The sequence below is a fragment of the Phyllostomus hastatus genome, unplaced genomic scaffold (assembly GCF_019186645.2).
Source record: "Phyllostomus hastatus isolate PE091 unplaced genomic scaffold, TTU_PhHast_1.1 phas_contig_150, whole genome shotgun sequence".
Classification (NCBI taxonomy): Eukaryota; Metazoa; Chordata; class Mammalia; order Chiroptera; family Phyllostomidae; genus Phyllostomus; species Phyllostomus hastatus.
Window position 1 is genome coordinate 11,889,907 of NW_025333611.1, and position 24,247 is coordinate 11,914,153.

General features: G+C 39.7%; 1 protein-coding gene across 2 annotated transcripts in view; it reads right to left on the reverse strand.

Annotated features, from left to right (window-relative positions):
* Window positions 1-544: 544 nt before the first annotated feature.
* GABRG2 (gamma-aminobutyric acid type A receptor subunit gamma2) overlaps window positions 545-24,247 on the reverse strand; it is a 78,547-nt gene continuing 54,844 nt past the window's right edge. The window contains exons 7-10 of one of the 2 annotated variants that reach the window (XM_045829572.1): window positions 9,347-9,499; window positions 7,023-7,228; window positions 4,474-4,497; window positions 545-2,985 (exon numbers count right to left, since the gene is read on the reverse strand). In XM_045829572.1, coding sequence (XP_045685528.1) covers window positions 2,710-2,985; window positions 4,474-4,497; window positions 7,023-7,228; window positions 9,347-9,499 — 659 coding nt within the window. In that variant the 3' untranslated portion in view covers window positions 545-2,709. The remainder of the gene's footprint in view (window positions 2,986-4,473; window positions 4,498-7,022; window positions 7,229-9,346; window positions 9,500-24,247) is intronic. The other variant, XM_045829579.1, reaches the window with a different exon arrangement.

Below are 24,247 nucleotides of genomic sequence, written 5' to 3' on the forward strand. Positions count from 1 at the left end.
AAATACTCTTTTAAAATGAACCATCATGACAGAGAGTCACACAAGGCTTGATTCCTTTAGGAGAGCTGATTGACGGGGGTGCATGGTCAGCAGAGCACCTTAGGCACTAGGGGTGAAGGGCGGGGCTTGTGTCCCTCCGTTGAGTGCCACTACACGAGGTGGCATTATCACACCTAATGTACAGCTGGTAAGATGGAGGCTTATTAAGGCTGAACTGACAATTGTCAAACAACTGGTAAATGTAGCGTTCAGACCCCAATCATGCCTGACATTGTGTCCATATTCTTAACCACACCACAAGTTTTGGGGTACAGAAGGTTTGAACTTTACTACTTCATGACATTTCGACCTTCCATCTGCACTCCACATCCCAAATGCGTGTCTTCACTCTTTTGAAGCGAGAAGCATCATGACTTAAAACATGATCGCAAGTGATCACACATGAAGACCACCCAAAGGGAAGGCAGAGTCAGGGCATAAGCCGGGAAAGAGAGGGCACAATCATTAAGACAAACAAGTCCAACCAGACCACTGGGATGTCACCTTGGATTAGGATGCAGCATTTTTATTGTAAAAGTCCACATATTAGGCAATTCCCCTTGTGAAAAGGTTTTCAAATACATACACAGGGAACAGCTGAAAATTGAGAACTAGATCATATATAATAGATATTCATATTATCCATTCTATGCACACACTGGAAAGCTAGCTTTTTGGAGTATCCCCATTATGGAATACATTTCAAGTTGACAATAATAACATGTTTCTCATCGTTGAAAATTTGCCAACAACTCTCCCAAAGAGTCAACATTTAATAGGTAACAATTCAAAACAAGAAAATAATTGATTCTATTTACATGGGTTTGAGGTTGTATCCTAGAGCACTGATATATTAAAAGTTTGTAAAGTTGGCAGCTAAATGTGTTTCAAGATTCATCCAGATGACTTTACATGGATTTGTATTCACAAAGTCACCGCCTCTTCTTTTCTCCTCCTTCCAGGTTATCCATAAAGTTTTGCTAGCTGTGACTGAATTCTGACTTAGAGCAATGATTGGCATAAAGAAGAACTGACAGAGGGTGCCAATTTGGAAAAATAAGGGTTCAGGATGAGTACCCAAAGATGAAACTCCACTCGCGACGGTTTGAAGTCTGGGACAACCGCTTCATGTGATTACAACCTAGCTGAATGCGGCCACAGGCACGGACTCAACCTCCTTGTAAGTCATTCATTAGTTATTTCATTTTTGAAATTCAATCTTCCGTACTGTTTAAAAAAATTTCACAGAGTGTAGATTACTATATTCTGAGCACGAGTAAGTACGAATCTTGCTTATGTCTGTAATGGGTCCTCAAGCACATGGGTCAAGGCTGACTCACCCCTGAACGTGGAGAATTATACACAAACCTTATTCCCTAGTAGACTCATTTTTGTATGCAAATACAGGACACAAATATTGTTCTAAAGGAGTATGGACCTTGACTAAAATAAATTCTTGAGAATAAATATAAATAGTCCAAGTTCTTTGGATCCTCCCAGTCATCTCTGCAAGATCCAACATCCTCGGACAATGCTGATGTGAGAAGATGAGTCACTGGTTCCGGGCCAGCGCAGAGCTAGTCACCGGAAGCACGTGGGGCCAGCTCACTTCACATGATACTTGTGGAGCACCACCTGTGTGCCAGGCACTGTGCAAGGTGCCGAGGACCCGAACAGGAAATGACAAGGGCACTGCCCACAAGGCACTCACAATCACTAGAAGCGGATGTTGAGATGGAGACTAAGTTCTGTCAATATCTATAATCCTAAAAGGAAGAAAACAAAATAGCGGCAAGCACATACGATCACTTTATACTCTATGAAACTGGGCATATTTAGAGGCAGCAGATGTTGAATTTTCAGTCTCTATTTTACTTAGAGTGTTTTAATACGCCATAGAAAGAAAAAATAAGCTGTTTCAGTCTTCATGCATGAGGGATAAAAATAGTGAAAATTTTCCCCTCCAATTCTAATCCCAAATCCTTATAATTACATTCATGATTCTTTTGTAGCCCAAAGACACAAAAAATAAAAGACAATACTTTACGATGATAAGTTTAATCCATTTATTTTGGCTCTAAAGAGATGCATGCATTAAACTGGAAGCATTCTATGTTATTGAAATATTTACATCATTGTACATGTGATGTGGAGGAAATTTTCTTTCTATCTTGGGATAGAGGTAAATTGATTTCTTGTCTAGGTTCTTATATTTCAGATGAGTTGTGATTTGTCTCAAATGAGGAGATGTTCTGTGAGGATCAAATTTATCACAAGTTGACCCCAAATGAACTTAGAGTACAGTCTGAGATGTTTTGTTTGTAATTGTATTTTGAATTGAATAAGGACACCACCACTGTAAATAATCATTGCTTTTACTATTTCAGTTCTGTAGCTGGAAATACGTTGTTTGGTTTCAATGTTCTTGCTCTTATTTCACTTTGCCCTGCAGGTTTGCAACACAGAACATTATAGTTGAAATTACACTTACCGAAAGAGAGTTGGGCACAAACAGTATGACGGGAATACAGCTTACCAGGTCAAAACGCAGAAACAAATTCAGATGATTGTAAACCACACAAAGGATTACTTAAATGGACTTAGAAAGGACATCTTCCCCCATGAGATTTAGTGAAGAATAAGACCCATATCAATAAAACCAATGCTTCTTCACAGGTAAAGGTAGGAGACCCAATACACCAGATTGAACAAGCAGAATGCAGTGGGGAAGAAGATCCGTGCGTATGAGTCCATCTTGGCAATACGGATGTGTATCCTCCCGTGCCTCCAAGCTCCTGTTCGGCAGTCTTCGAAACAGCAGAAAAAGCTGGCGCAGTCCTTGCCGTCCAGACACTCATACCCGTATTCTTCATCTCTCTCTTGAAGGTGCGTGGCATTGTTCATTTGAATGGTTGCTGATCTTGGGCGAATGTCAATAGTAGGGGCCTGGGACAAGGGCAGGGACAAAGAGGGATCAGAGTTCATTATGCTTGGTAAGTCCTAGACTGTGTCTCCACATGTTACCAATGTGAATGATGAATCTGAAAATGGGTACTCAGGAGATTGCTATGACAGCGTGATCTACAATGGTGAAATTGAACTTAGAAGGATAGCACATTTGCAGATTTCAAATTTTGAGCTTAAGCAGTGCGGCTGAAAATAATACCATCAAGCTAACAGCTAGAGCAAGAAGATTAAACACCAAAAGAACTAAAAGTTTAAAGATTTAAATCAAACAACTACATGGAATCTTATTCTAGTAAATATTAGATGTGAGGTTGGTTACATGAAGGCATTTAATGGTTTTGCATGTGAGTAGAACAGAGAAATAAAAATGCACCAATTTTGAAATCAAAGATTGTGTCATGCTTACCTATAGACAAATAGTAAACCCCATTATACTGAGTAAATGTCTTAAATGCTTTAGTATAAAATGCTAAAAAATATATAAATATAGAAGTTTCCTGAGTTTATACTACAATAGCATGGCTTATGTTTTAAAGGGATATGGTACTTCGTGTAACATTCACCATCTAGAAGCTTCAGAATGAATGTCAGCTATGTTTACCTGCCTATTAGTGAAAATTCAGGAAAAAATGTTACTGCCACCAAACATAGTGTTGAAGAAGAAACTAGTACCAATTAATTGAATGCTAATCAAAGGGTTTTTTTTTTTATATCTCATTGTGACTTTAATTTGCATCTCTCTGATAGTTAGTGACTGAGCATTTTTCATATGAGTTTCTCTTCAGGACAAATTATAAAATTGCTATAAGACTCGATGGTCTTTCTCGTGTTAATTTGGATGACTTAGCTTTAGGATAATGTGAATACAAACCCCAGTGTCTCTGATGCAGCTGTCAGCATTCAACTGGGAGTAGAAATCTTGTAATACTGCATGACAGAGCCCGAGGCTCTTGGCTCACCCTGGAAGGTGGGAAGGGTGTTTTAACTGAAACATTTTACAGGCAGTATTATTTTTACAGAGCTGACAGGTGGAGCTTAGACCAATAAAGATTATTACATTTACTTATCCAAAGGCAATCTTATTTTGCATTAGGATTTACAGAGTTAAATTTTAAGTGCATATAGATTATATGTGGTATATAGTACATGCAGGCAGTGAAATTGGATTTAGTTTTCATCTGAGAAGAGAGGGTAAGATTTGGCTTTCATGCTTAAAGAGGCCCTCTTGACTAATGCCATCTCATAGTGCTTACAGCATTCAGCTTCATGGAAGGTCAACACCTTGTGAATTAGTGTAGGGTTGCTGAACCAACTGTAGAAATCTATAGAATGTTCTCATCTTAAACGTGTAATCTTTAGTAGAATGCTTAAATGTCTAATCATAAAAAAAAATAAAACACCATGTAAGCGTTAATACTTAAATTCAGCAGTTGCATGCAGTGAATTTCCATTCCAAAAACATTATACCTTGAAGGAAAACATCCGAAGAAGCTTTGGGTTTGTAGACAGAAAAGAGAATTGCATTTTTTTTATTAAAAGAAGGGGAAAAAAAGAAAAAAGAGACAAAATAAGATAAATTAAAAATGCATTTTGAAAACATAGTAAGTAAAATGAACTGAAATTATAAACACAGAATGACAGTTCTGAGCGTGGAACAAAGTATATGCCGAAAGTTGGAAAAGGGAATTCAGTGATTGTTGGTAAAGTCTTCAGTAAATTAACCCAAAGTTACCTAACTGCAAACGCCGGTATTGTTTATTTGGGAGAAATCTTTCTATTCTTTTATTTTCTAATCCTCATTAAAAAGGCCTTAATAGGTGAATCCTGATAATGAACCAAAGGACATATTAAATGGGAAAATGAAAATTTAGTCCCTCATTTACCCCTTAGGCTCTTGCATCTTCTGATAAATCATACAATTTTGCCTTAAAAAGGGGAAATGCATGAAATTCCCAGATAACTTTAGTTTCTCAGTTGCTTTAATTGCCTTTCTCTTCTGCCTTCTTTTCTTCTTCTGTCATCTTTATGACCTTGGAATAAGGAATTCATGGTTTCTATTTCTATAACAAAATGTACTCTGCAATGACCCAGCTGTGAGAGAGGGCCAAAGGGCTTTTTCCAAAGGAGAACAAAAAAGGAAGGAAGGGAGGAAGGAAGGAAGGAAGGAAGGAAGGAAGGAAGGAAGGAAGGAAGGAAGGAAGGAAGGAAGGAAGGAAGGAAGGAGGGAAGGAAGGAAGGAGGGAAGGAAGGAAGGAGGGAAGGAAGGAAGGAAGGAGGGAAGGAAGGAAGGAGGGAAGGAAGGAAGGAGGGAAGGAAGGAAGGAAGGAAGGAAGGAAGAAGGGAAGGAAGGAAAAAAGAACTCTTCATACTTGTTTGTAAGCCAATCCCCTCACACCCTTGTTACTGCTGGCAGGTAACAATGCTGAGTATCAGTCAAACCATCTTCTTGGGGGGAAATGAAATGGAAAGTGAAGGAGAAGAAGAAAACAAAAACACCAACACAAGGAAACTAAAAGAGAGAGAAAATGCTAAAGCAAAGAGAGGCAGAACAGGGAAGGAAAGGACTGCATAAAGCACAGTGAATATTTGGGAAATTAAAGAGCATTTATTTTTTATATTCATCAAGAAAAATGGTGCTTCTTTCTTTACCTGTTATGAATTCTTATATTCAAATGAACATACAATTTAGACAATTTCATTGGTGTTCCTGGAGATGCATCAAAATACAACAGAATCAGCTCAATTTCCTCCTTATCATTCAGCCCCACAAAGTTCATGGGTCAGACAGCCACTGCCATTGCCCTCGGGGCCCTTAGAGCAGAAGACCAGGAAAGGCTGCACATTGAGTTCATTCCTTTGCCTCTGACTTGGAGGGAATGGACCTTAAATTTCACAGGGGCCCATGAGCCAGACATGGTGTTCAGCTGGGCAAATGGGTAGCTACGTGCTCCCTTCAAAATTAGTAATAAAAGACAATGGCCTTAGGCATTCAATTTGTGCTTCACCATCTCTATTAAAAGTTTGGTAGCAGGGAGAAGTCATTCTCCCTGTTTCCAAATCACTGAAATCCATCCAGGTTGGTCCCTGTATAAATCATCAATATCAACCATCATTGTCATCTGTCATGATAAGAACTTCCATGTGTAAGGTACTATGTAATGCTTTTTACCTCTGTCAACACATTTATTTCTCACAGCAGCTCCATAAGATATGTGTTTTTATAATATTCATTTTATACATGAGGAAACAAAGGGAGGCTAAATAACCTGCCCATCAATAGATGAGACATTTCTTTTAAATCAAAATAAATACATTGAATATGAATGAAACCAATAGAAATCCTCTGGTGGCAATACACACACACACATACACACATTAAACTATTTGCAAAAGTGTGGTGATCCTTGAAATTTCAAGAATCTTGTGACTTCTTAGTAGAAAGCTTTGGGTAAAAATTTTAATTTAGCCCTGGCTGATGTGGTTCAGTGGACTGAGTGCCAGCCTGTGAACCCAAAGGTTGTGGTTTGATTCCCGGTCGGGGCACATGCCTGGGTTGCGGGCCAGATCCCCAGTTGGGGGCATGTGAGAGGCAACCACACATGGATGTTTCTCTCCCTCTCTTTCTCCTTTCCTTCCCCTCTCTCTAAAAGTAAATAAATAAATAAAATCTCTTTAAATTCATTGAAAACATCAATAATTTACAAACTCTTACAGCAAAGGGGCAGAAAGATGAAAATCAGTGAAATCTAGAATAATAGCAGCTAGCACACAGATGCATTTCTTAGCAATGGTTGTATTCCCCATGAAATGAAGAGAGCAAGAGTCTGCCTTAGTGAATTAGGTCTCTCTCAATGAATCCTATGTCCTGGTCAAACTCACATATTCACTTTTCATTTTGGAGCCCAAAGTGTTGAGGCTTAACCTGCAGATTGACTAAGCAAAACCAAACCAAAAACCAAGCCAGGTGGTCTTTCTGCATAAAAATTTCAGTGGTCCCAGCGGGAAATGATACGTACAGGGTTTTTCTTCTTTTTGTCTTTGTCTTTGCTTGGTTTCCGGTTGCTGACAAAATAATGCAGGGTGCCATACTCTACCAAAGCAGAGAAGACAAATATGAAGCAGACAGACACAAAGAGGTCCATTGCTGTGACGTAGGAGACCTTGGGGAGCGACTTCCGGGCGATGGTGCTGAGGGTCGTCATTGTCAGGACAGTCGTGATACCTGAAGGGGCGGGGAGGGCACAGTAAAACAAATCATGTGACCACATCAGTCACCACTGAAGCTAAACTTGTTTTGTGACACTTGGTAAGCAACCTCAGTGACAGGAAAAGAAGTATAATTGAAATCATTCACTATGCCCACAGATATTTATTGCCTTTTAAATGTCATTGAATTTTGTAGCACCTTTGCTTCTTTAACTCTAAAAAATGTGATTTTTTAAACTATCACAACTTCTGCATGCTGTAGTTATGGAGAATGGAAAATGCATATTAAACATGTTTGACTTGAAGTCAACTTTTGGTCAATGATCAACAAACAGGAACGCATACCTGTTCCCTCATTCCTCATTCCTCATTCCTCAGCTCCCCCACCTCGATCCTTTCTCCCCACATTGTCTTTGCCAGTGAGCAGGCATTAATGATTGGTTAAAATGAGCTGTGAGAGCACCCATAAGAGTGATTGTGACTAGCAGGAATCTGGACTTTAGAAGAAGAAATTGACATGAAATCTTTTCCTTGAAATATTTGTGGGGTGGGTAAATTGGAATATATCAATCCATTTGTTCCATTTATTCATAAGTACACATGTATTACTTGAATAACTGTTGAGCTACCAGCTATGTGCCAGGCACTATACTGGAAATAAAAAAGATATTTACCTGTTCATGCAAGAGACAGACATAGCATGTCATGCAACACATTCTACCCAGAGTGAGAATTAATTGTTCTAAAGTAATAAGCTCAACACATTTTGGGTTTGTTTCAGCATGTAGCATTAAACACTATAATTGTTGAATAGGGCTTGTAACATAAAGTACCACATATAACAGAAAAAGTAAAAATAACTTTATTTTGAAACAGATGGCAGACTAAATTAGGTTTGGAAGAGGATCAATATGCAAATGATAGCTTTAAAAAATTTTTTTCCCCAGTAATTGCTTTTGCCCTCAGTTTTAGTAGCTTGGTACAGATCATTTTGTCAGAAAATGACTATAGTTGCTAACATTTCCGAGGTCTTACTATGGTTTGTGAACTTTGCACAGAATACCTTATCCAATCTAATTAAAACCCCACAAGTTAGGCAGGAAACGATACATGTTTTACATGTGAGGGAACTGTGACGTAGAGACTAAAGGGTATTTCCAAGGCTGTACTATAATTGTGGGTTGAAACTCAGATTTGCTGGACTTCGAAACCCCAGCTCTTACCTATTGCACGATACTGCCTCTCTAGCAAGGGCTGAGCAAGGGATGTGGCTCTAATTTTCACGTAGCTGATGGAAGAGATTATGGTTTAATAATTCATTTTTCAGTAGTTTTCTTCTTTGTTAAGTCTTTAGAGAATTTTATCAAGTATAAAAAGTTTATTCGTGGCCCTAGCCTCCTGTTTCCCTGTGAGTCTCTGGCTTTGTTTTAATCTCCGTGTGCCTTTTTCTCATGTGACGAAACAGACGTGAAAGTCTGAGACACATATCATCCATCATACAATACATTGAGCAAACTGTAAGTGATCTTCAAAGTGGGGAGATGGGTTCTCAAAATTTCCCATCATTGTGTGTTCCCCCAAATAATCTTTTTAGTGGGTCTTGGGTAAGTGGCCAATTAATATATATGTATGTCTTCAAATGTCATCATGATTATATATGTCAGAATTAATGAACAGCCAGTGGTGTGCTGGTAAAGGTATAACAAATAACTAGAAAATATGGAAGCTGTGATTTTCAGTGTTTGACTATTTCTTTGGTGTTAATGCTTTCACCTCGGCTGATGTCAAGCTGCCACTGAGACATCACTGGACACACCATCGGGAAAGGACAAACGACCAGTTCTCATGAGCTGGTGCAGGCAGCTCCAGCATATAAAACTGCTCAGAGACCAAAAAATTTTTTAAATCTATTGAAATTAGAAGGATTTTTCCCTAATTAACTTAACTTTATTAATAATTTACTAAGAATAAATTCTATGAAGGTGATTAGGAAAGCAGAATTAGGAAACTTTAAATATTGTTTTTTCATTTTTAATATGCTAGTTTTCCTTAAAAATGAAAAAGCATGTCTATGTAATGGCTGACTGAATTAAAAGCAAATCAATTTACTAAAAGGAATAAAGGTGTGTCTCACCTAAGGAGGTCCTGGCTGGAACAGCATCCTTATTGATCCAGAAAGACACCCAGGAGAGAACGACAATGAGTGTGCAGGGGATGTAGGTCTGGATGGTGAAGTAGCCCATTCTCCTGCTCAGCTCAAAGTAGACACACATGACCACGTAGTCTCCTGGAACAGAACAAAGACGGCCCCATGTGCCCCCTTATCAAGCACTGGAAAGCATTCAAAAAGCAGCATATAGCCAACCCTCACACATTTCAACTGAGAGTTCATACAGGGTTACGCAGAAACACAGGGCAGGAAGCGAAATACAAATGAAACAGAAATGTGATCCTTTCAGAAACAAAGTGACTACTAGACAGAAGAAAACATTGGTAAACATACTGATCATATGTTCTTTTTTCAGGTGAGCTTTGATGGTGCGTTTTCTGCTTGCTTAGTGCATGCAATATACATTTTTTTGTTGTTGTTTTCTGGGGAGGGAAGGAACATTGTTTTTATACTGTGCCTCTTGCCTAAAATGAATCCTAAGATTTGTAACAATTTCCTCTTGTTCTCAGGACCTACGTCCTTCCAAACTGGAGAGTAATATGCTGGTACTGAACACTAGTAAATAGCTAGTTTACCCACTTTATAATGAAATCTCTATGCCGAGACATGCTTCCTCAAGGTTTCGTCAAATCATATGGCTTTCCTTCGTAGCAGTTACTTCAGTGCGTAATTTCTCACTTATATGTGTGGCTACGTTTGTATTGTCTGTCTCCTCCATTCAGGCTGTATCTGCATGAGTCCACAAACTGCCTATTTTAGCTCATCATTGCACTACTAGTAATTAGCACCCTACTTGATTCTACATAGGCATTTCATAGCATTTGTTGGAATGAATGGTCAAAGAATGAATACACTTATACATTTATATATAAAGAAAAAACAAGAAATCAGGAGGCTGTCTTTTGGGACATTTGGGTTAAAAAAAGGTGGTTATATAATAAAGGAATCAAGACATAACCATGAGAATAAGTTAATGTCACAAACTTTGAGGTCTCTGATTTTTTACTGTCAGGATTCGCGCATTGCTTCTAAAATTCCATGTCCTTCATTTTGTATGCTTCCAAGTGAAATTTTAGGGAATTTTAAGTTTTGAATTTAAACAATGTACCATGGAGACTTAGCCCAGTTACTATATATTAATATTTTCTTTCTACTCATAGAGAACATCAGTTTCAAAGACTGTACCTGTTCTTGCAATGGGAGGCGAACAAATAAGAGAATACAGTTTTCAAATATTACTTCTTCTTCTTTACTAAATTATAATGTGCCCTAAAATGCATGGAGAATGATATCCAAACCATGCATTCCATTTTAATTACTTGGCTTCCAGCCCATGTTTCTCTACTCACTTGGCTGATTTAGATCTGATTTGAAAACAAGGTGCTTTAGAAGCCTTGTGCAGAGAAGATTGACTTAGTGAGATGAGGTATTACTGCTCAGTCCAGTTCTCCCTTCCCCTCTCAATCTTTACTCCACACCCTTCCAAGATGCTGGGACAGAAGACCCTCACGGGCTCTTCCTCACGAAGTCAAGAGTCTCCCCTGCAGTGTTTCCCACGTGGGGTTCTGAGCAGCTCCTCACACTGCCCTTTGGTGGATGAATGTTCTATTACTCCCCCGAGTGAGGCCTGGTGAGGGCGGCAGCAACGCTGTGGGCACTGGGGCAGCTGGTTCCCACTGGAACATCTATTCCTTCTCAGAGATCAATAAGCAGCAATTATGTAGTGATTATCTCTCAAAACTTGAAGGTATGACTTTCTTATTCTATTAGCTAGATTTTGATTAGTTCCCTGAGGTTATACTCCTCTGTGTTGATGTGTCTGGATTGAAACTATTTCATGTCAACACGTCTTATAAATTAGTTTGGTCCTTGCTTTTTATTTAATTTAGAATATAGCATACACAGGCTATGATTGAGGATTAAAGTAATTTAATTTGAGATGATCCCTACTAATGGCTGTCTTTTTTTTTCTTTTTATCCTGTTTTTCTGATCTGAATACCAAAGGTAAATGCAAGCTAATAAAAAACAAAAAAAACAAAGAAAGAGGCTTTCTTTTAAACTAATAATACTCAGGAGGTACTTTTTCTCCTTATTTTCCAAGACCTTGAGAGTTTTCTGCATATTTTAAATGTGTTAAATGACACTTGACAAATAATAGTTTAATAAATCTGGACAATTTTAGTAACTTTTTATTCCTTATCATATAAATGAATGAGAATCTGCACTTTGGCATTAATGGTCTGACTCTCTTAAAGGTGAATTTTAATTTTGCCTCAAGTTAACAAGGTAATTATCTCGATTCAATTCTCCTATTCCCTTTAGGTCAGATTCTAAACCTCTATAGCCTTCTAATCTATCGATATCTATTTTGAGATAATAGCTTCTGAGCATCTTTCATTTTTACCAGCAAATCCAAAGCTTTTCTACCACTGTAATACAGACTCAAACTTGGGAACAGGCCACTGAAAAGCAAAGCAGCTTCTCAGTGACAGCCGATGCCTGTCTTATCTCTAAGGCCATATCCTTTTTGTATTTTAAAAGACTCTTGGGCTGAGGTGCCCAGAAACCAAATCCCCTGGAGGTGCCGCATCAGTGATTCGCCAAGTGCGAAGGGTTCAATGTCAGCTCAGTCAAGGGTGCTGGTTTCAGCCCCTTCAAATTTATTTTTCAATTGACTTACTTGAAAGTAAATGTTTAAAGCCATAGCATTTTATAAATTAGTTTGTTCCCTGCTTCCTACCTCCCCCCACCCAATTTAGATGCAATAGACACAGGCCATGGTAGAGGAGAGAAGACATAGAATTTTAATAACCCCCATTAGTGTTTATTCTTTGTATTTAGTATGATTCTCATGCCTAGTTGCAGGAAGAGACTATCAATGTCAGTGAACAATGAACTCCAATTATTATTTCTTTAGTGTGATGTAAACCATATGAAAGCTTTAAAATTCGGATTTACTGGAGCATTTAGCCTCCATTTCATACATGAACTATTTCCTCTTAAAAACTTAAAGGTCCCATGACAGAGAAGTCTGCCTCTCCATTGAGCACCTAAAATCATAAAAATAACTATATTCTAGTCACCAGTAAAGTAGCCCTACTATATGCAGACGCTGGACTAAATGGTTTGCATATATTATCGCTAAATTTCCTAATCATTTTGTCAGGATGGTAAAAAAAAAAAAAGCCCACTTCACTTTGTTCCTTTCTCATGATTCTTCCTCCACTTAAATACAGTGGACAGAGAATGTATCATTCTACCTGGTTAACTTTGAAGGCATAATTATTATTATACTCTTCTTTGCGTTCCTTTCTCAAGTCTCATCTTTAAGTCAACACATACTTTTTTTTATGCACAGAGCACTATATTAGGCAATGTGGAGATTAAGACATAAGGAATCTTACAACTAATTCTAAATTAAGTGGATTAAGTGAGAACAAAATTATCTTCTCTCTGACTATGACTCAGATAGACAGGGAGATATGCTGAGACAAGGTGTTATGTCTACTGTTAGAACTCCTTACTAAACTCTTGAATCTGAAACATAAATCCTTGAGGTTCATTTTGACCACAAGCAAGCAAGGTAGTTGATTGGTTGTACTTTTATTGGAGGAAATTGTTCTCTGAAATTAGATCAATACTTTACCTAATGCACAAAAATAAGCTTAAAATGGATCAAAGACTCAAATTTACGTGTGAATATAAATCCTACACATGGAGAAAATATAGGGCAATATCTGTATAATCTCAGTGTGGAAAAGGCTGTCAGGTATACAAAATATAAGAGGCACAAAGGAGAGAAATGATACATTTACCATGTAAAACTTAGAATTTGTATTATAATTTGCTTTAAATACAGTATTTCCAAAATAAATAAGAAATCAAAGTCTAATATCACTGATACATAAAGAATTCTCATTAATTATTGAGAAAAGAAACCCCCATTTTCAAGTAGGCTAAACTCTCTGGACAATTCACGGGTGCTAATTATATGAAAAGAGTCTGAACTTCAGTAGTGATCAGTAATGGAAAATATTACTTTCTCATGTGTAGCCTGTCAGACTGGGGAAAAAATAAACGAATTTTCAGCACTGACCAGATGTGAAACAAGAGCAGAACTACACTCTCTTGGTAGTGGCATGCACTGATGTAAACCTTTGAGACAGTAATCTGGAAATACATTCGAAAAAATGTACTCCTAGATATCTGGAATAAACACCAAAGAGAAAAACATTTTCTAAAATACTGCCTTTCTGTTGACACCAAGCGTTTTTTAAGGCTTGCAGTATGCTCAAAAAAAGGAAAAGAACACCAAGTCCTTGGGCAGAATCCAGGTCCCTGAGCTTAAGGAGTCCAGAGCATTGTGGGGGGAGAAAAGACTTTCATATCCAATCAGTTTCTAACTTCTGTGCATGTCACCCCCAAGTGTTTCATCCCCTGCCCACCATTCCCGGTGGTGGCCTAGGCTCTTATAAACCATTTGGGAACCACAGTCAGCATCCTTCCAACAGCTAGTCTCTGTGAGGTCAAGAGAGGGGGAGACATACCTGAACTGTACTCTTAGCCCTTGGAACCCTCAGGCTAAGAAAGACATATAAATATAGCGTCGCTCCTCAATGCACAGAGCCCCCAATAAAACATGTGCAGGCTGCTATCTTACATGCCATGATGAGATGAAGTTGCTGGCAAGCACATTGCTGACAGTTCTCATTAAATAACGGCCACCTTCATAAGCCTTAAAGAGGTCCACGCTCCTCTACAAAGAGACTCCAAACTCCTTAGCTTAGCATGCAAGGCTGTCTATAATCTGAATTTAACTTAGACCTTTCTTTCTCATTATTCCATGTCCTTGAATCCCTAGACAACATAGACTAAATATTTTTATATCATGCTTCTGTCTTTATTCATCCTGGCATCACATCTCTGCCAAATCCCTAACTCATTTTCCTCACCCCTTTTCTTCATCCCAGCTGCCAGCTCCTGACCACCAGACTTACATACTCTTCATTGTGACTAGGCTTGTGCTAAGATTAAATAAAATTTAAGAAATGTATTTTCTCAGTTGATCAAGCTGCATTATATGTACACTTGTGTGTAGTGACTACTGCATTGTGATGGTTCAGATTATAGAAAAGTCACTTCATTGTGGACAGCTCTGTTGGACAGTGCTGGTGTTAATTAACCTTTCTGGAATGCCTTTCTGCTCATTCCCTTCAAGTTCCTCCGGATAAAGTCCACATTGCGTAAGATGTCACTCTAGCCCCCTTGGTTCTGATCCATACGGAACCTTCCAGCTGTATCTCACATCATTTGTAATTTCCATTCATCCTCATTTGCCATGTGACCTTGAATTTCTGGACTGCTCTCTGCTCCTCTGCTCATGTCACACACATATGCAAACCTCTAAACCGTTCTGGAATTACTCATCAGTGTCAGGACACACTAAAATTCTTTAACTTGTCCTGTGACACTCTGCATGGTCTTTTCCCTGACTACACCTCCAGGCTCTATCTGGGGTTCTTGTATTTCCTTCAGTGGCCCCTGCTACTTCTTGCCTTAGCGTCTTTTCACATGATGATTCCCTTGGCTCAAACTCTCATGCCACCATCTTAATTCTATTCTTTCTCAGATGTCACTTAACTTAGCTCAACATTAGAGGAACCCTCGTTAGATCAGATGTGTTCAGTAAGAATTTACAGCATGATATGACCTTCATAGGGCTGATCATCACTGAAAGTATGTGACTGGTGTGAATATGGAATTCACTCGAGTTTATAATTAGTCCATGGGCTCCATGAGCAAAGTAGCTGCACCTACTTTGCTCACTGATTTTACTCTCAGCATCTAGTATAGTGCCTGCTACATAGAAGGAATTCAACAGTTATCCGATAAATGAATAAATTGAGCTAAGAAGGCCGCGAAGAACATTCTGGTTGAACTACATACCAAAAGCATTTAAGATCAAGGCAGAGATCAACGTGGGCTTTTAAAATATTAATCTTTTACTTTAGACATTATGGCTTCTGGAAATAATTTTACTGGATACTCACGGAACCCCGGAGATGTGGACATGAGGTCTCAGAGAGCTGTTAGCATCCTTAACTGCTTGCCAAGGAGAAAGAAGGGAAGGGAATAAAGCTACACCAGAGTGGCTGCATTATGCTTATTAAAGAATCGATCGGTGATTTCAGCCTCTCAGCCAGACCCAATTAGTGCGAGACAGAGCAAAGGGCTTAGCTGCTGAAACAGAACCATCCCTGTCTGCCGCATCAAGCCTAATAGGTGCATTTTCATCGCAGAACTGGACCAGTTTTGTTTCATCTGTTGATTGTTTAAGCTCATAGGTGGGGAAAAAAAAAGAACAAAATCATGATTAGGGAAAAAACAAAAAGTGTAACTTATAATTTATTTTTCTAAGCTACATCTGTCCCCAGTGAGGAAAAAGAGCCTAGCGTGATGATGAAAAACAGGAGCCACTTCAGGCGCAAGTGCCTCCAAGCAGAGCTGGAGTCCAGCATTCTTGCAAGGGCAACTGACAGGGTCGACCTGTTAGAAAAAGAGGAGGAGGGAGGTAGGAAAGGTGAGTGGGAAAAAGCTAAGCATGATTCACGTCAGCCTAAGGAGGAAAGCTTCCAGGATTTTCTGGAGCACACTGCTCCACAGAGTGAGTTAGTCCCGCCTGGAGGCAGGAGAAGCAGTCATCTGTTCTCTGTAGGCTGAGGTAGGGGGTCTCAATCTCCTGGTTCTGTGGTGGCCAAAGGCAGTTCTCCAGGAAAGGGGTCTGTGGTGGACTGTTAGCAGCCAGCCCTTGCAGCACCCCAGAGAAGAGGTGCACCAGCTCAGAGAGGATCATGGGAAGGAGGGGCATTCATGAAATCCACTGCTAGGACTGTGGTGTCGGACTGGCTGGGTTCAGAAATCCTAGTCCTTCCCTAAGTGGTGGTGTGACCTTACTTCCTTAACTCTGAGTCCCGACTACCTTACTAGAACTCACTTCACAAGGTCATTGTGAACATAAAAAGAGTTAATAGTCAACACGTATAAGGTGACTGGTATAATTCCTGACTCATAGGAAAAGGTCCATTAGTGTCAGTTATTACAACCTCTTGTAGTCCGTGTAATATAATCAACACCATTCTGGTGCGTATGACCATAGAAGTTACTAAGTATCCCAAAGAAAACTGAAGTTAAAAGGGTCCTAGCTTTTACCCACGTCAACCAATTCTATCCTCTAAAGATCAAGCCATTGAGATTACTAAAGAAGATGGGTGTTTTGTCTTAGGAGGCAAAGCTGTCTCGTGGCAGACCCGGCATCCCACCTCCCAGACCCCAGTTCTCCTTCTGGAGCCAACAGCCTGTTCATTCTAGTCCAGGGGTCAGGATCATGGGTTTAAAGCAAAAACAGTGAAAGAAGAGTAATTTCTGAGGGCGGTTCATACCGAAAGCTCGTTTGGACAACTAAGAACCCCAACCACAAAGGGAAAAACTCCTTTCATTTCTCCTTGAACCTTATACAATATAATAGACACTACCTTTAAGAGGAGGAAAACCCATTTGTCTGGAATACCAGCCTGTCTGACTCAACAAACCATACTAGGGTTTTTCTTTAGGAGAATAGTTTTAGGCAAAAGGAAACTCAGTAATTACAGCCTCCAGAGAATAGTGGTTTTCTTTAGATTCACTCAGTGAACATGCCTATTTGCTAATATCTCAGTTTTCTACACTTTTACTAGAAAAGTATATTAGTATAATAGCTTCTCTTCCTTGCCCTCTGAAAAAACCATCACAGGTTCTTAGCTCAGCGTGGCCTTCTGTAATACAATTCATTATTTTGTGGCCATTGTCCAATTCCAACAATGCAGTGAAAAAACTCACCTTGGGATTTATGTAAATAAAACAACTTCTGCTCAGAAATCTAAAGCTGCAGATACAAATGAGTAAATGCATTTGCCTCTTGGATCCATCCAAAGGGAATGCAGTTTCTCAGCAGATTTAAACCTAACTCCTACAAACATCTGAGTAGACACGAAAACCTTTTTTAACAGAAAGTGCAGAGCGGTTCATGATTGCAGGAAGTATGCAGGATTCAGAGCTAGGATTCAAGTGCTAGTGACATTAACAGAACACAAAGACTTGTGTAAGTTGTTTAAATTCTTTCAGTAAATAGGGATGTCATACCTACTGCTAAGGCTGTTGTGAAAACCACATATGCTAGTGGTAGGGAAAGTGATTTGTAATCTTTCAGAGACAATGTATAGACGAGGTGGTATTTGCAGCTTCCCAAGCACAGCTGTGCAGAAGAGCTTCCATGACATTGGTACATCAGCTTCCTGTTAAGGGATTTTTTTGTTAGCCTTTGTTAAAAGGCTACTGCAACTGTCAGGAATCTCTTCCAGACCATCACTGCTAGGAATGAGGATGGTTTTTAAACTCTGTCTGTTGAATTTATGAATGTATCTCACAAACTGTTCCAAAATTGGAAGGCAAAGAGAGACATGTTGATAATGATTATAATTCAAAACCCAGAAACCTCTTTTGGAGAAATAAACTTATATTAGTAGGAACACTTTCTTTTCTTCTTATTTTCCCTGCTTCGATGGGTTTGGCATAACTGCGTTTGAAGGGGGACCTGTTTAATGTATCCCAGCCGTTGACATTTTCTTAAAGAAAAGACTCCACAGAGCTTGAGAAACCTAATGTCAGAATACCAAGCTTTCTAAAATGGCTTGGAAAGCAGCTGGAATAAGAACGTTTAAATTCAGTCAACTGCAGGCAATGGCTGCAAAAGGTCAAATTACAAAATGTTCCCCTAGATGTGAAATCACTCCTGGGGATACTCTACAAAATTATAGGCTTAAAAACTTGACCTCTCTTGCTCTTTGCTCTATGGCCAAGCACTCAATTTTAAAGTTTTTTTTGTTGTTGTATTTCTCTGCTGGAATTCTCTTACCCAGGAAGTTTTGCATTTTGTGATATTTGAGGTAATTTTTAAGATGTTGTAAAGAACATTTGTAAATTACATCATACTACATATAGTTGGTTCTCAAAAAGCTCAACTTCTCTGAATAAAGAAACTTTCTCTGTTGCCGAGGAAAGGACTGGACTCAAGTGAGCAGACCTGGGTTCTGATTCCTGTCTGGCTTTGATCTTGAGTGATCTTGGGCAAATCCTTTCTCCTTCCTGGTTCACTTTATTTCTTTTAAAGTAAAATATAACTAATTCAATTAGATAATAGATCTTCAGAAAAACAGGCAACCACATCCATTGATCTGGTTACATGTGGGATTCAGACCTCAAGGCTCTGTCGGTTTTTCATTTACATGCCAAAGAAAGAATTCTAGCATTAGCCTGCTTGTCCCGTGGAGTCTTGTGTTTCTTTCACTATAAAGGACAGTCTAGATCAGGGAGTTGATGCCCAGCATTCTCTGTCCACAGAGAAGATGAAGACAGTATATTTTGAGCAAAATGCGCCTCTGAGAACAACTACTTTGAGAGAAGAATTATGTGAACCAATGTATGTGGTATCTGCCTCGCTCGTATCTGGTTTCTGCTATTCAGAATCGATATAGGGGATTATCATACGCCCTTTGAACCTTTTCTTTTTTTGAATTGGCACTTGCTTTACTTTTGCAGATGGTATTGCCTGTCTACTCAGCATCTAGAGCAACGGTGTAACGCTCTGCTCACCAAAACCGAAACTGCCTTTGGACTCATTACCCACAGAGTTTTCAGTGCTTTTGTTGCTGGATTAGAATTGGGATTTCTTTTTAAATTTTATTTTAATCATTGTTAAAGTACAGTTTTCTGTCCTTTACTCCTATCCCAGCCTACCCACCCATTCCTCCCCACCTCCCTCCCATTTCCAACCCCCCCACCTAGTTTTTGTCCCTGTGTCCTTTATAGTTGTTCCTGTAAACCCTTCCCATTCTGCCCTGAAATTCCCCTGAAATTCCCTTCCCTCTCCCCTCTGGTCACTGTCAGCCTGTTCTCTGTTTCAGTGTCTTTGGTTATATTTTGCTCATTTGTTTTCTTGTTTAGGTTTCTGTTAAAGGTGAGATCATGTGGTATTTGTCTCTCACTGCCTGGCTTATTTCACTTAGCATAATGCTCCCCAGTTCCATCCATGCTGTCACAAAGGGGAGGAGCTCCTTCTTTCTTTCTGCTGCGTAGAATTCCATTGTGTGAATGTACCATAGTTTTTTGATCCATTCATTTACTGATGGGCATCCAGGTTGCTTCCACCACTTGGCTATTATAAATGGTGCTGTTATGAACATTGGGGTGCACAGGTTCTTTTGAATTAGGTTTCAGGATTCTTAGGATATAATCCCAGCAGCGGAGTTGCTGGGTCAAAAGGCAGATCCATTTTTAGTTTTCTGAGGAACTTCCATACTGTTTTCCACAGTGGTTGTACCAGTCTGCAGTCCCACCAGCAGTGCACTAGGGTCCCCTTTTCTCCACAACCTCTCCAACACTTGTTGTTTGTTGCTTTGTTTATGATGGCCATTCTGACTGGTGTGAAGTGGTATCTCAGTGTGGTTTTAATTTGCATCTCTCTGACAACTACCGATATTGAGCATTTTTACATGTGTCTCTGGATCCTCTGTGTGTCTTCCTTGGAGAAGTGTCTTTTGATTCTGGGTGTCAGAGTGGAAAGGGAATTTAGAGATCGGGACAGGTTCTTTGTGAGAAAGTAGCACTCTGAGGAGTGCAGGGGCTTGCCAAAGGTCACCGTTCACACCGCAGAGCCTGCACCAGAAGCTAGGTCTCTCGCTTTACCATGGAGCACTTTATCATTTCCATTAATGCTGTCACTTAAATAACTAAACTCTGGGTGGTAAACTTGAACTATGGTTTTATGCATTAAAATTTTAATTAGATTTTTCTCTCTCCTTCCCCACGCTTGACTTCCTGAATAAACTTCAAAGTGAACCAAGCCTTACTAGGAAATAAACTGCTCTTATGACTTACATAGAATAAACTGGAAAAAATAATGATAATCCTTAATTGTAAAGAGGTACATTATTTCCTAAAGTATGAGGGTGCTATTGTATTCTCAGCAATGAAACAACACCTCGGCCAGCTGATCAGGAGGAATTTCTCAAGGACAGTGTGACAGGGGCAGTAATGACATTGCAGCCTACCTAGCGCCGGTGGTGTTTAATAGTGAAAAAATGGAAGTCTTTTTCTTCCCCTCTAGAGCCTTCCTTGAAGTGAAAAAGAAAACCTCACTCTCTTTCCAAGCCATTTGTATAGGATGTGCACTTTCTAGAATTTATTAACACTAACATATAGCTCTTTCACCCCAACCATTTTCTTGACAACCTATTAGGATTGGTGTGTGGAAGTGCTGATGGGAAATATTTGTAAAAACTGGTGTGCAAGCTGTAGGAAGTTATAGAATTGAATAAAGCTGCCTTAAGTTAAATGTTAGTCTCTTCCATTTTTTTTCAGTGATAGGGAAGATGGTCTCAGTGATGTTTTTAGACTGTGTTCTGAAAAAGGAGAAGATCCTTCTTTCCCTGTTTGCCATGTGTCCTCTTTGGTGGACAACTTGTAATCTACCCTGAGGACAGATTCACCAGGCTTGCCTGTAGTTCATCTTTTCTAGAGCAGCAAAGAAAATTCTAGGGATGAAAACATTTCCCACAAACTCTCATTGCTCTCCTATATAGTTTGGCCCTTTTTTTCTCACTAAAAAAAGACACTGACAAATAAAGAATACAGACAGACTCTTTTTGTTTTTCACTCTAAAATCATTCCTTTAACCACTATCACTTTAGAGTAAATAAGCTATATTAGTGGGAAAAGAAAAACCATACAGTTTAAACTATTTAGAATTACAAGAGATCTCAAAAGTCACCTAATCTAGCTATAACTGAAACTCAGAGAGTTAAAATTGTGTACCCAGGGCCACACCATTGGTTAACACTAGATATAAAATACAAAATTCCACTAGCTTGATTCTTTTAAAATATGAAGTGGAAATTTTCTCATAGTGGCTTTCCATTAAAAGCATGGACAGTTTTGTTTGGTTCATGCCACTGAAATAATTGCACGGTAACATCGTGATAGAGATATGTAATAATAGTTGTCAACTTGTTGGATTCTTTCATCTTAAAATTGAGGAAACTGAGTCCTAAGAGAGGCTTCTCCCTCCCTAACCTCCCTCCTAGAGAACTGACAGCTGCCAGTGGCCTTGTCATGGGTTGCCATGTGTAACGTGGCAGAAGAGGGAGAGCAGAAAGGAGAGAGGAGCTTGGCGTTGGGGAAAGTTGGTTATCTGCCTGCTGAGAACTGAGCTTGGAGCGACAGCATTTCCCCGGCGTTGATATTTCCTTCCTACATGGTATGAGATGGGAAGCCAGGGCCGTTTTCAGCATTGTTCCTTGAAGACCTGTGGCATGCTGTTATGTAAAACTAACCGAGACAAGGAAAGGGATGCCAACAGTCGCGTCACGCTTAGTCAACTGCCCTCCAGGGAGAGACTGACGGTGTCTCTGCCTCTAGCAGTGAAAGGACGCCACTTGCTGAATGTGAGCTGAATGGCCCAGATGAAAATCTGAGCTGAAATCAATACACCTAGTCCCTGTGTCTTAGCCAAGGGAGGGAACCTGGGATAGCGAAGCAGAAAAGCATCTTGGCTTGGCATGTAGCCACGCTCTTTAATCACCACGAAAGGAAGGACATTCAGGAAACTGGACTGGCAGTTATAAGTAAACAAGCTTTCCCCCTTTTTTTGGTTAATTCTGAGTATCCAAGAAAAAGCATGATACAGACTGAATTTATATATCATATTTTTTATTTATCTGCTTTTTTGCCTTTTCATGCTCTCAGTCCTATGGGACCAACTATCTCCTTTCCACCCCCTGTCTAACTTCACACTGGGCCTCTGCCCGACTTGCTTGCCCCAAGCAACGCTCTCTGCTTGACTCCTGTGTATGCAAGGGTAGGCTTTGAGAATCACAGAAATGGAGATCATGTGGAGCGCTATCAGTGGGAAAAGGGAAGGGGGAGAATGGAGGAAAAGTTACAGGGAATAAGAAGCATAAATGGTAGGTACAAAGTAGATAGGGGGAGATTAAGAATAGTATAGGTAATGGAGAAGCCAAAGAACTTTTGTGTCTGACCTATGGACATGAACTAGTAGGGGGAGGAATTGCTGGAAAAAGTGGGGGTACCAGGTGGAAGGGGACAAAGGGGAGAAAAAATGGGACAACTGTAACAGCATAAGCAATAAAATATGCTTTAAAAAAGTGTAGACTTTGAGATCAACTCTGCATGTGCACCTCCACTCTAGTCCTTACTAGATATATAACTTTAGGTAAGAAGATACTTCACCCCTAGTAGGTACATCAGTTCTTTCATATCTACACGCAGCTCTCCTCTGTGTCACGTTCCCTCCCTCTGGTTTGGCCTCCTTAGTTAATCCCAGACTTTCAGGCCAGGCAGACCTTCTTGCTGTTCCTTAGACAGTGCAGGCATCCTCTCGCCTTGGTAACTCTGAGGAAATCCGCAGGTGGTGTCTAGAAATCTGGGAATTCTAACTTTCCAGCTTGGTGTCTGGGTTACCAACAGACCTTATACATTAGGACTTAAAGTGTAACCACTATGATTATTTGCACTGAGACGTCTTCAGTGCCCATGTCACCCGCCATCTTGGTGGTCAGTGGCTTGATCACTAGAACCCAGGGGCCCATTGATTATCTATACCTTCATGAGAAAATCTAAAATGATTTGTAAAAACAGACAATGGCGTAACAGATACATGAGGAGACAACCAAAAGGTTAAGTAGGACTCTAGCACCAAATATAGTTGGCCCAAATACCCAACTGGAAGCAAATAGATATAAAATCTAGGAATAAAAAAAATACAGGCAATAGATTCCTCTAGTTGTTTCTCTACCTAAAAAGGCAAATCTCTGACATCTCAGGATACAGCATATTTATCCTAAGATCTAATCTTTTCAGATTAATTTTTTCAAACTACTGAACACAGATAAGTTGACCCAAGCTGAGAGAACTCATCCTGCATGCAGTGTTTGGCATGCTTAGGTGAAACTACATATTCATCCCTCCATTGCAAATGAAACAGAGAACAGTGTATCTTATTTATTTCAAGACTGTCCTTATGTTTAAGAAATGCCCTTTCTAAGTGGTTCTGTGAGCTCTGTTGAGCCATTTTGCAGAGGATTGTTTCAGTTCCATATCTATGCTTTGGGAATTTTTAAGAGGAGCTAGGACTGGATCTCAAGCGGCAAGTGAAGGTTAGGACTAGAGTGAAAGCAATGCCCAGGTCAGGCACAGAGACACAAGATGAACCAGAGAAGGGAGCCCCAAGCTTATTCAAGCAATTGTGAGTACTGAGTCCAACGGAGCTTGCCAATAAACAGTCGGATAAACAGTTTTATACCTCTAAGTTCACACTCCCTTCCGCTTTATCATTCACGTTCTCACTGACACCCACAGTGATTATTCATAAGTAGTTCAATAGCTTTGGTTTTGGGGGGCCTAGGAACTTCCTCTTGTGTTGTGTCTGAGGACGCTCACAAGTGCCTTTGGATTTTCTTATCTGATACTTGCCTGGGAAAATTACCCAGTTCTGGAATGGGTTGAAGATACAAAATGTCAAGAACTATATTTTGCCCTCTACTTATTTGATCCAAGTAAGCTTCCAGGTACATATTTTCTCAACTGTATAGATAAAGAAATGCCCATTAAAAACAGATAACACGAATGACTCACTAAACCGGCCCATTGTGGCTTTGTGGTCTAAACCTCAGTGTTTCCAACCTCTGAGCCACATTTTCCCCATGCTTGTCTGAAGAACCATGGCCTGCTCGAAGTCAGTGACTCTAAGGTAA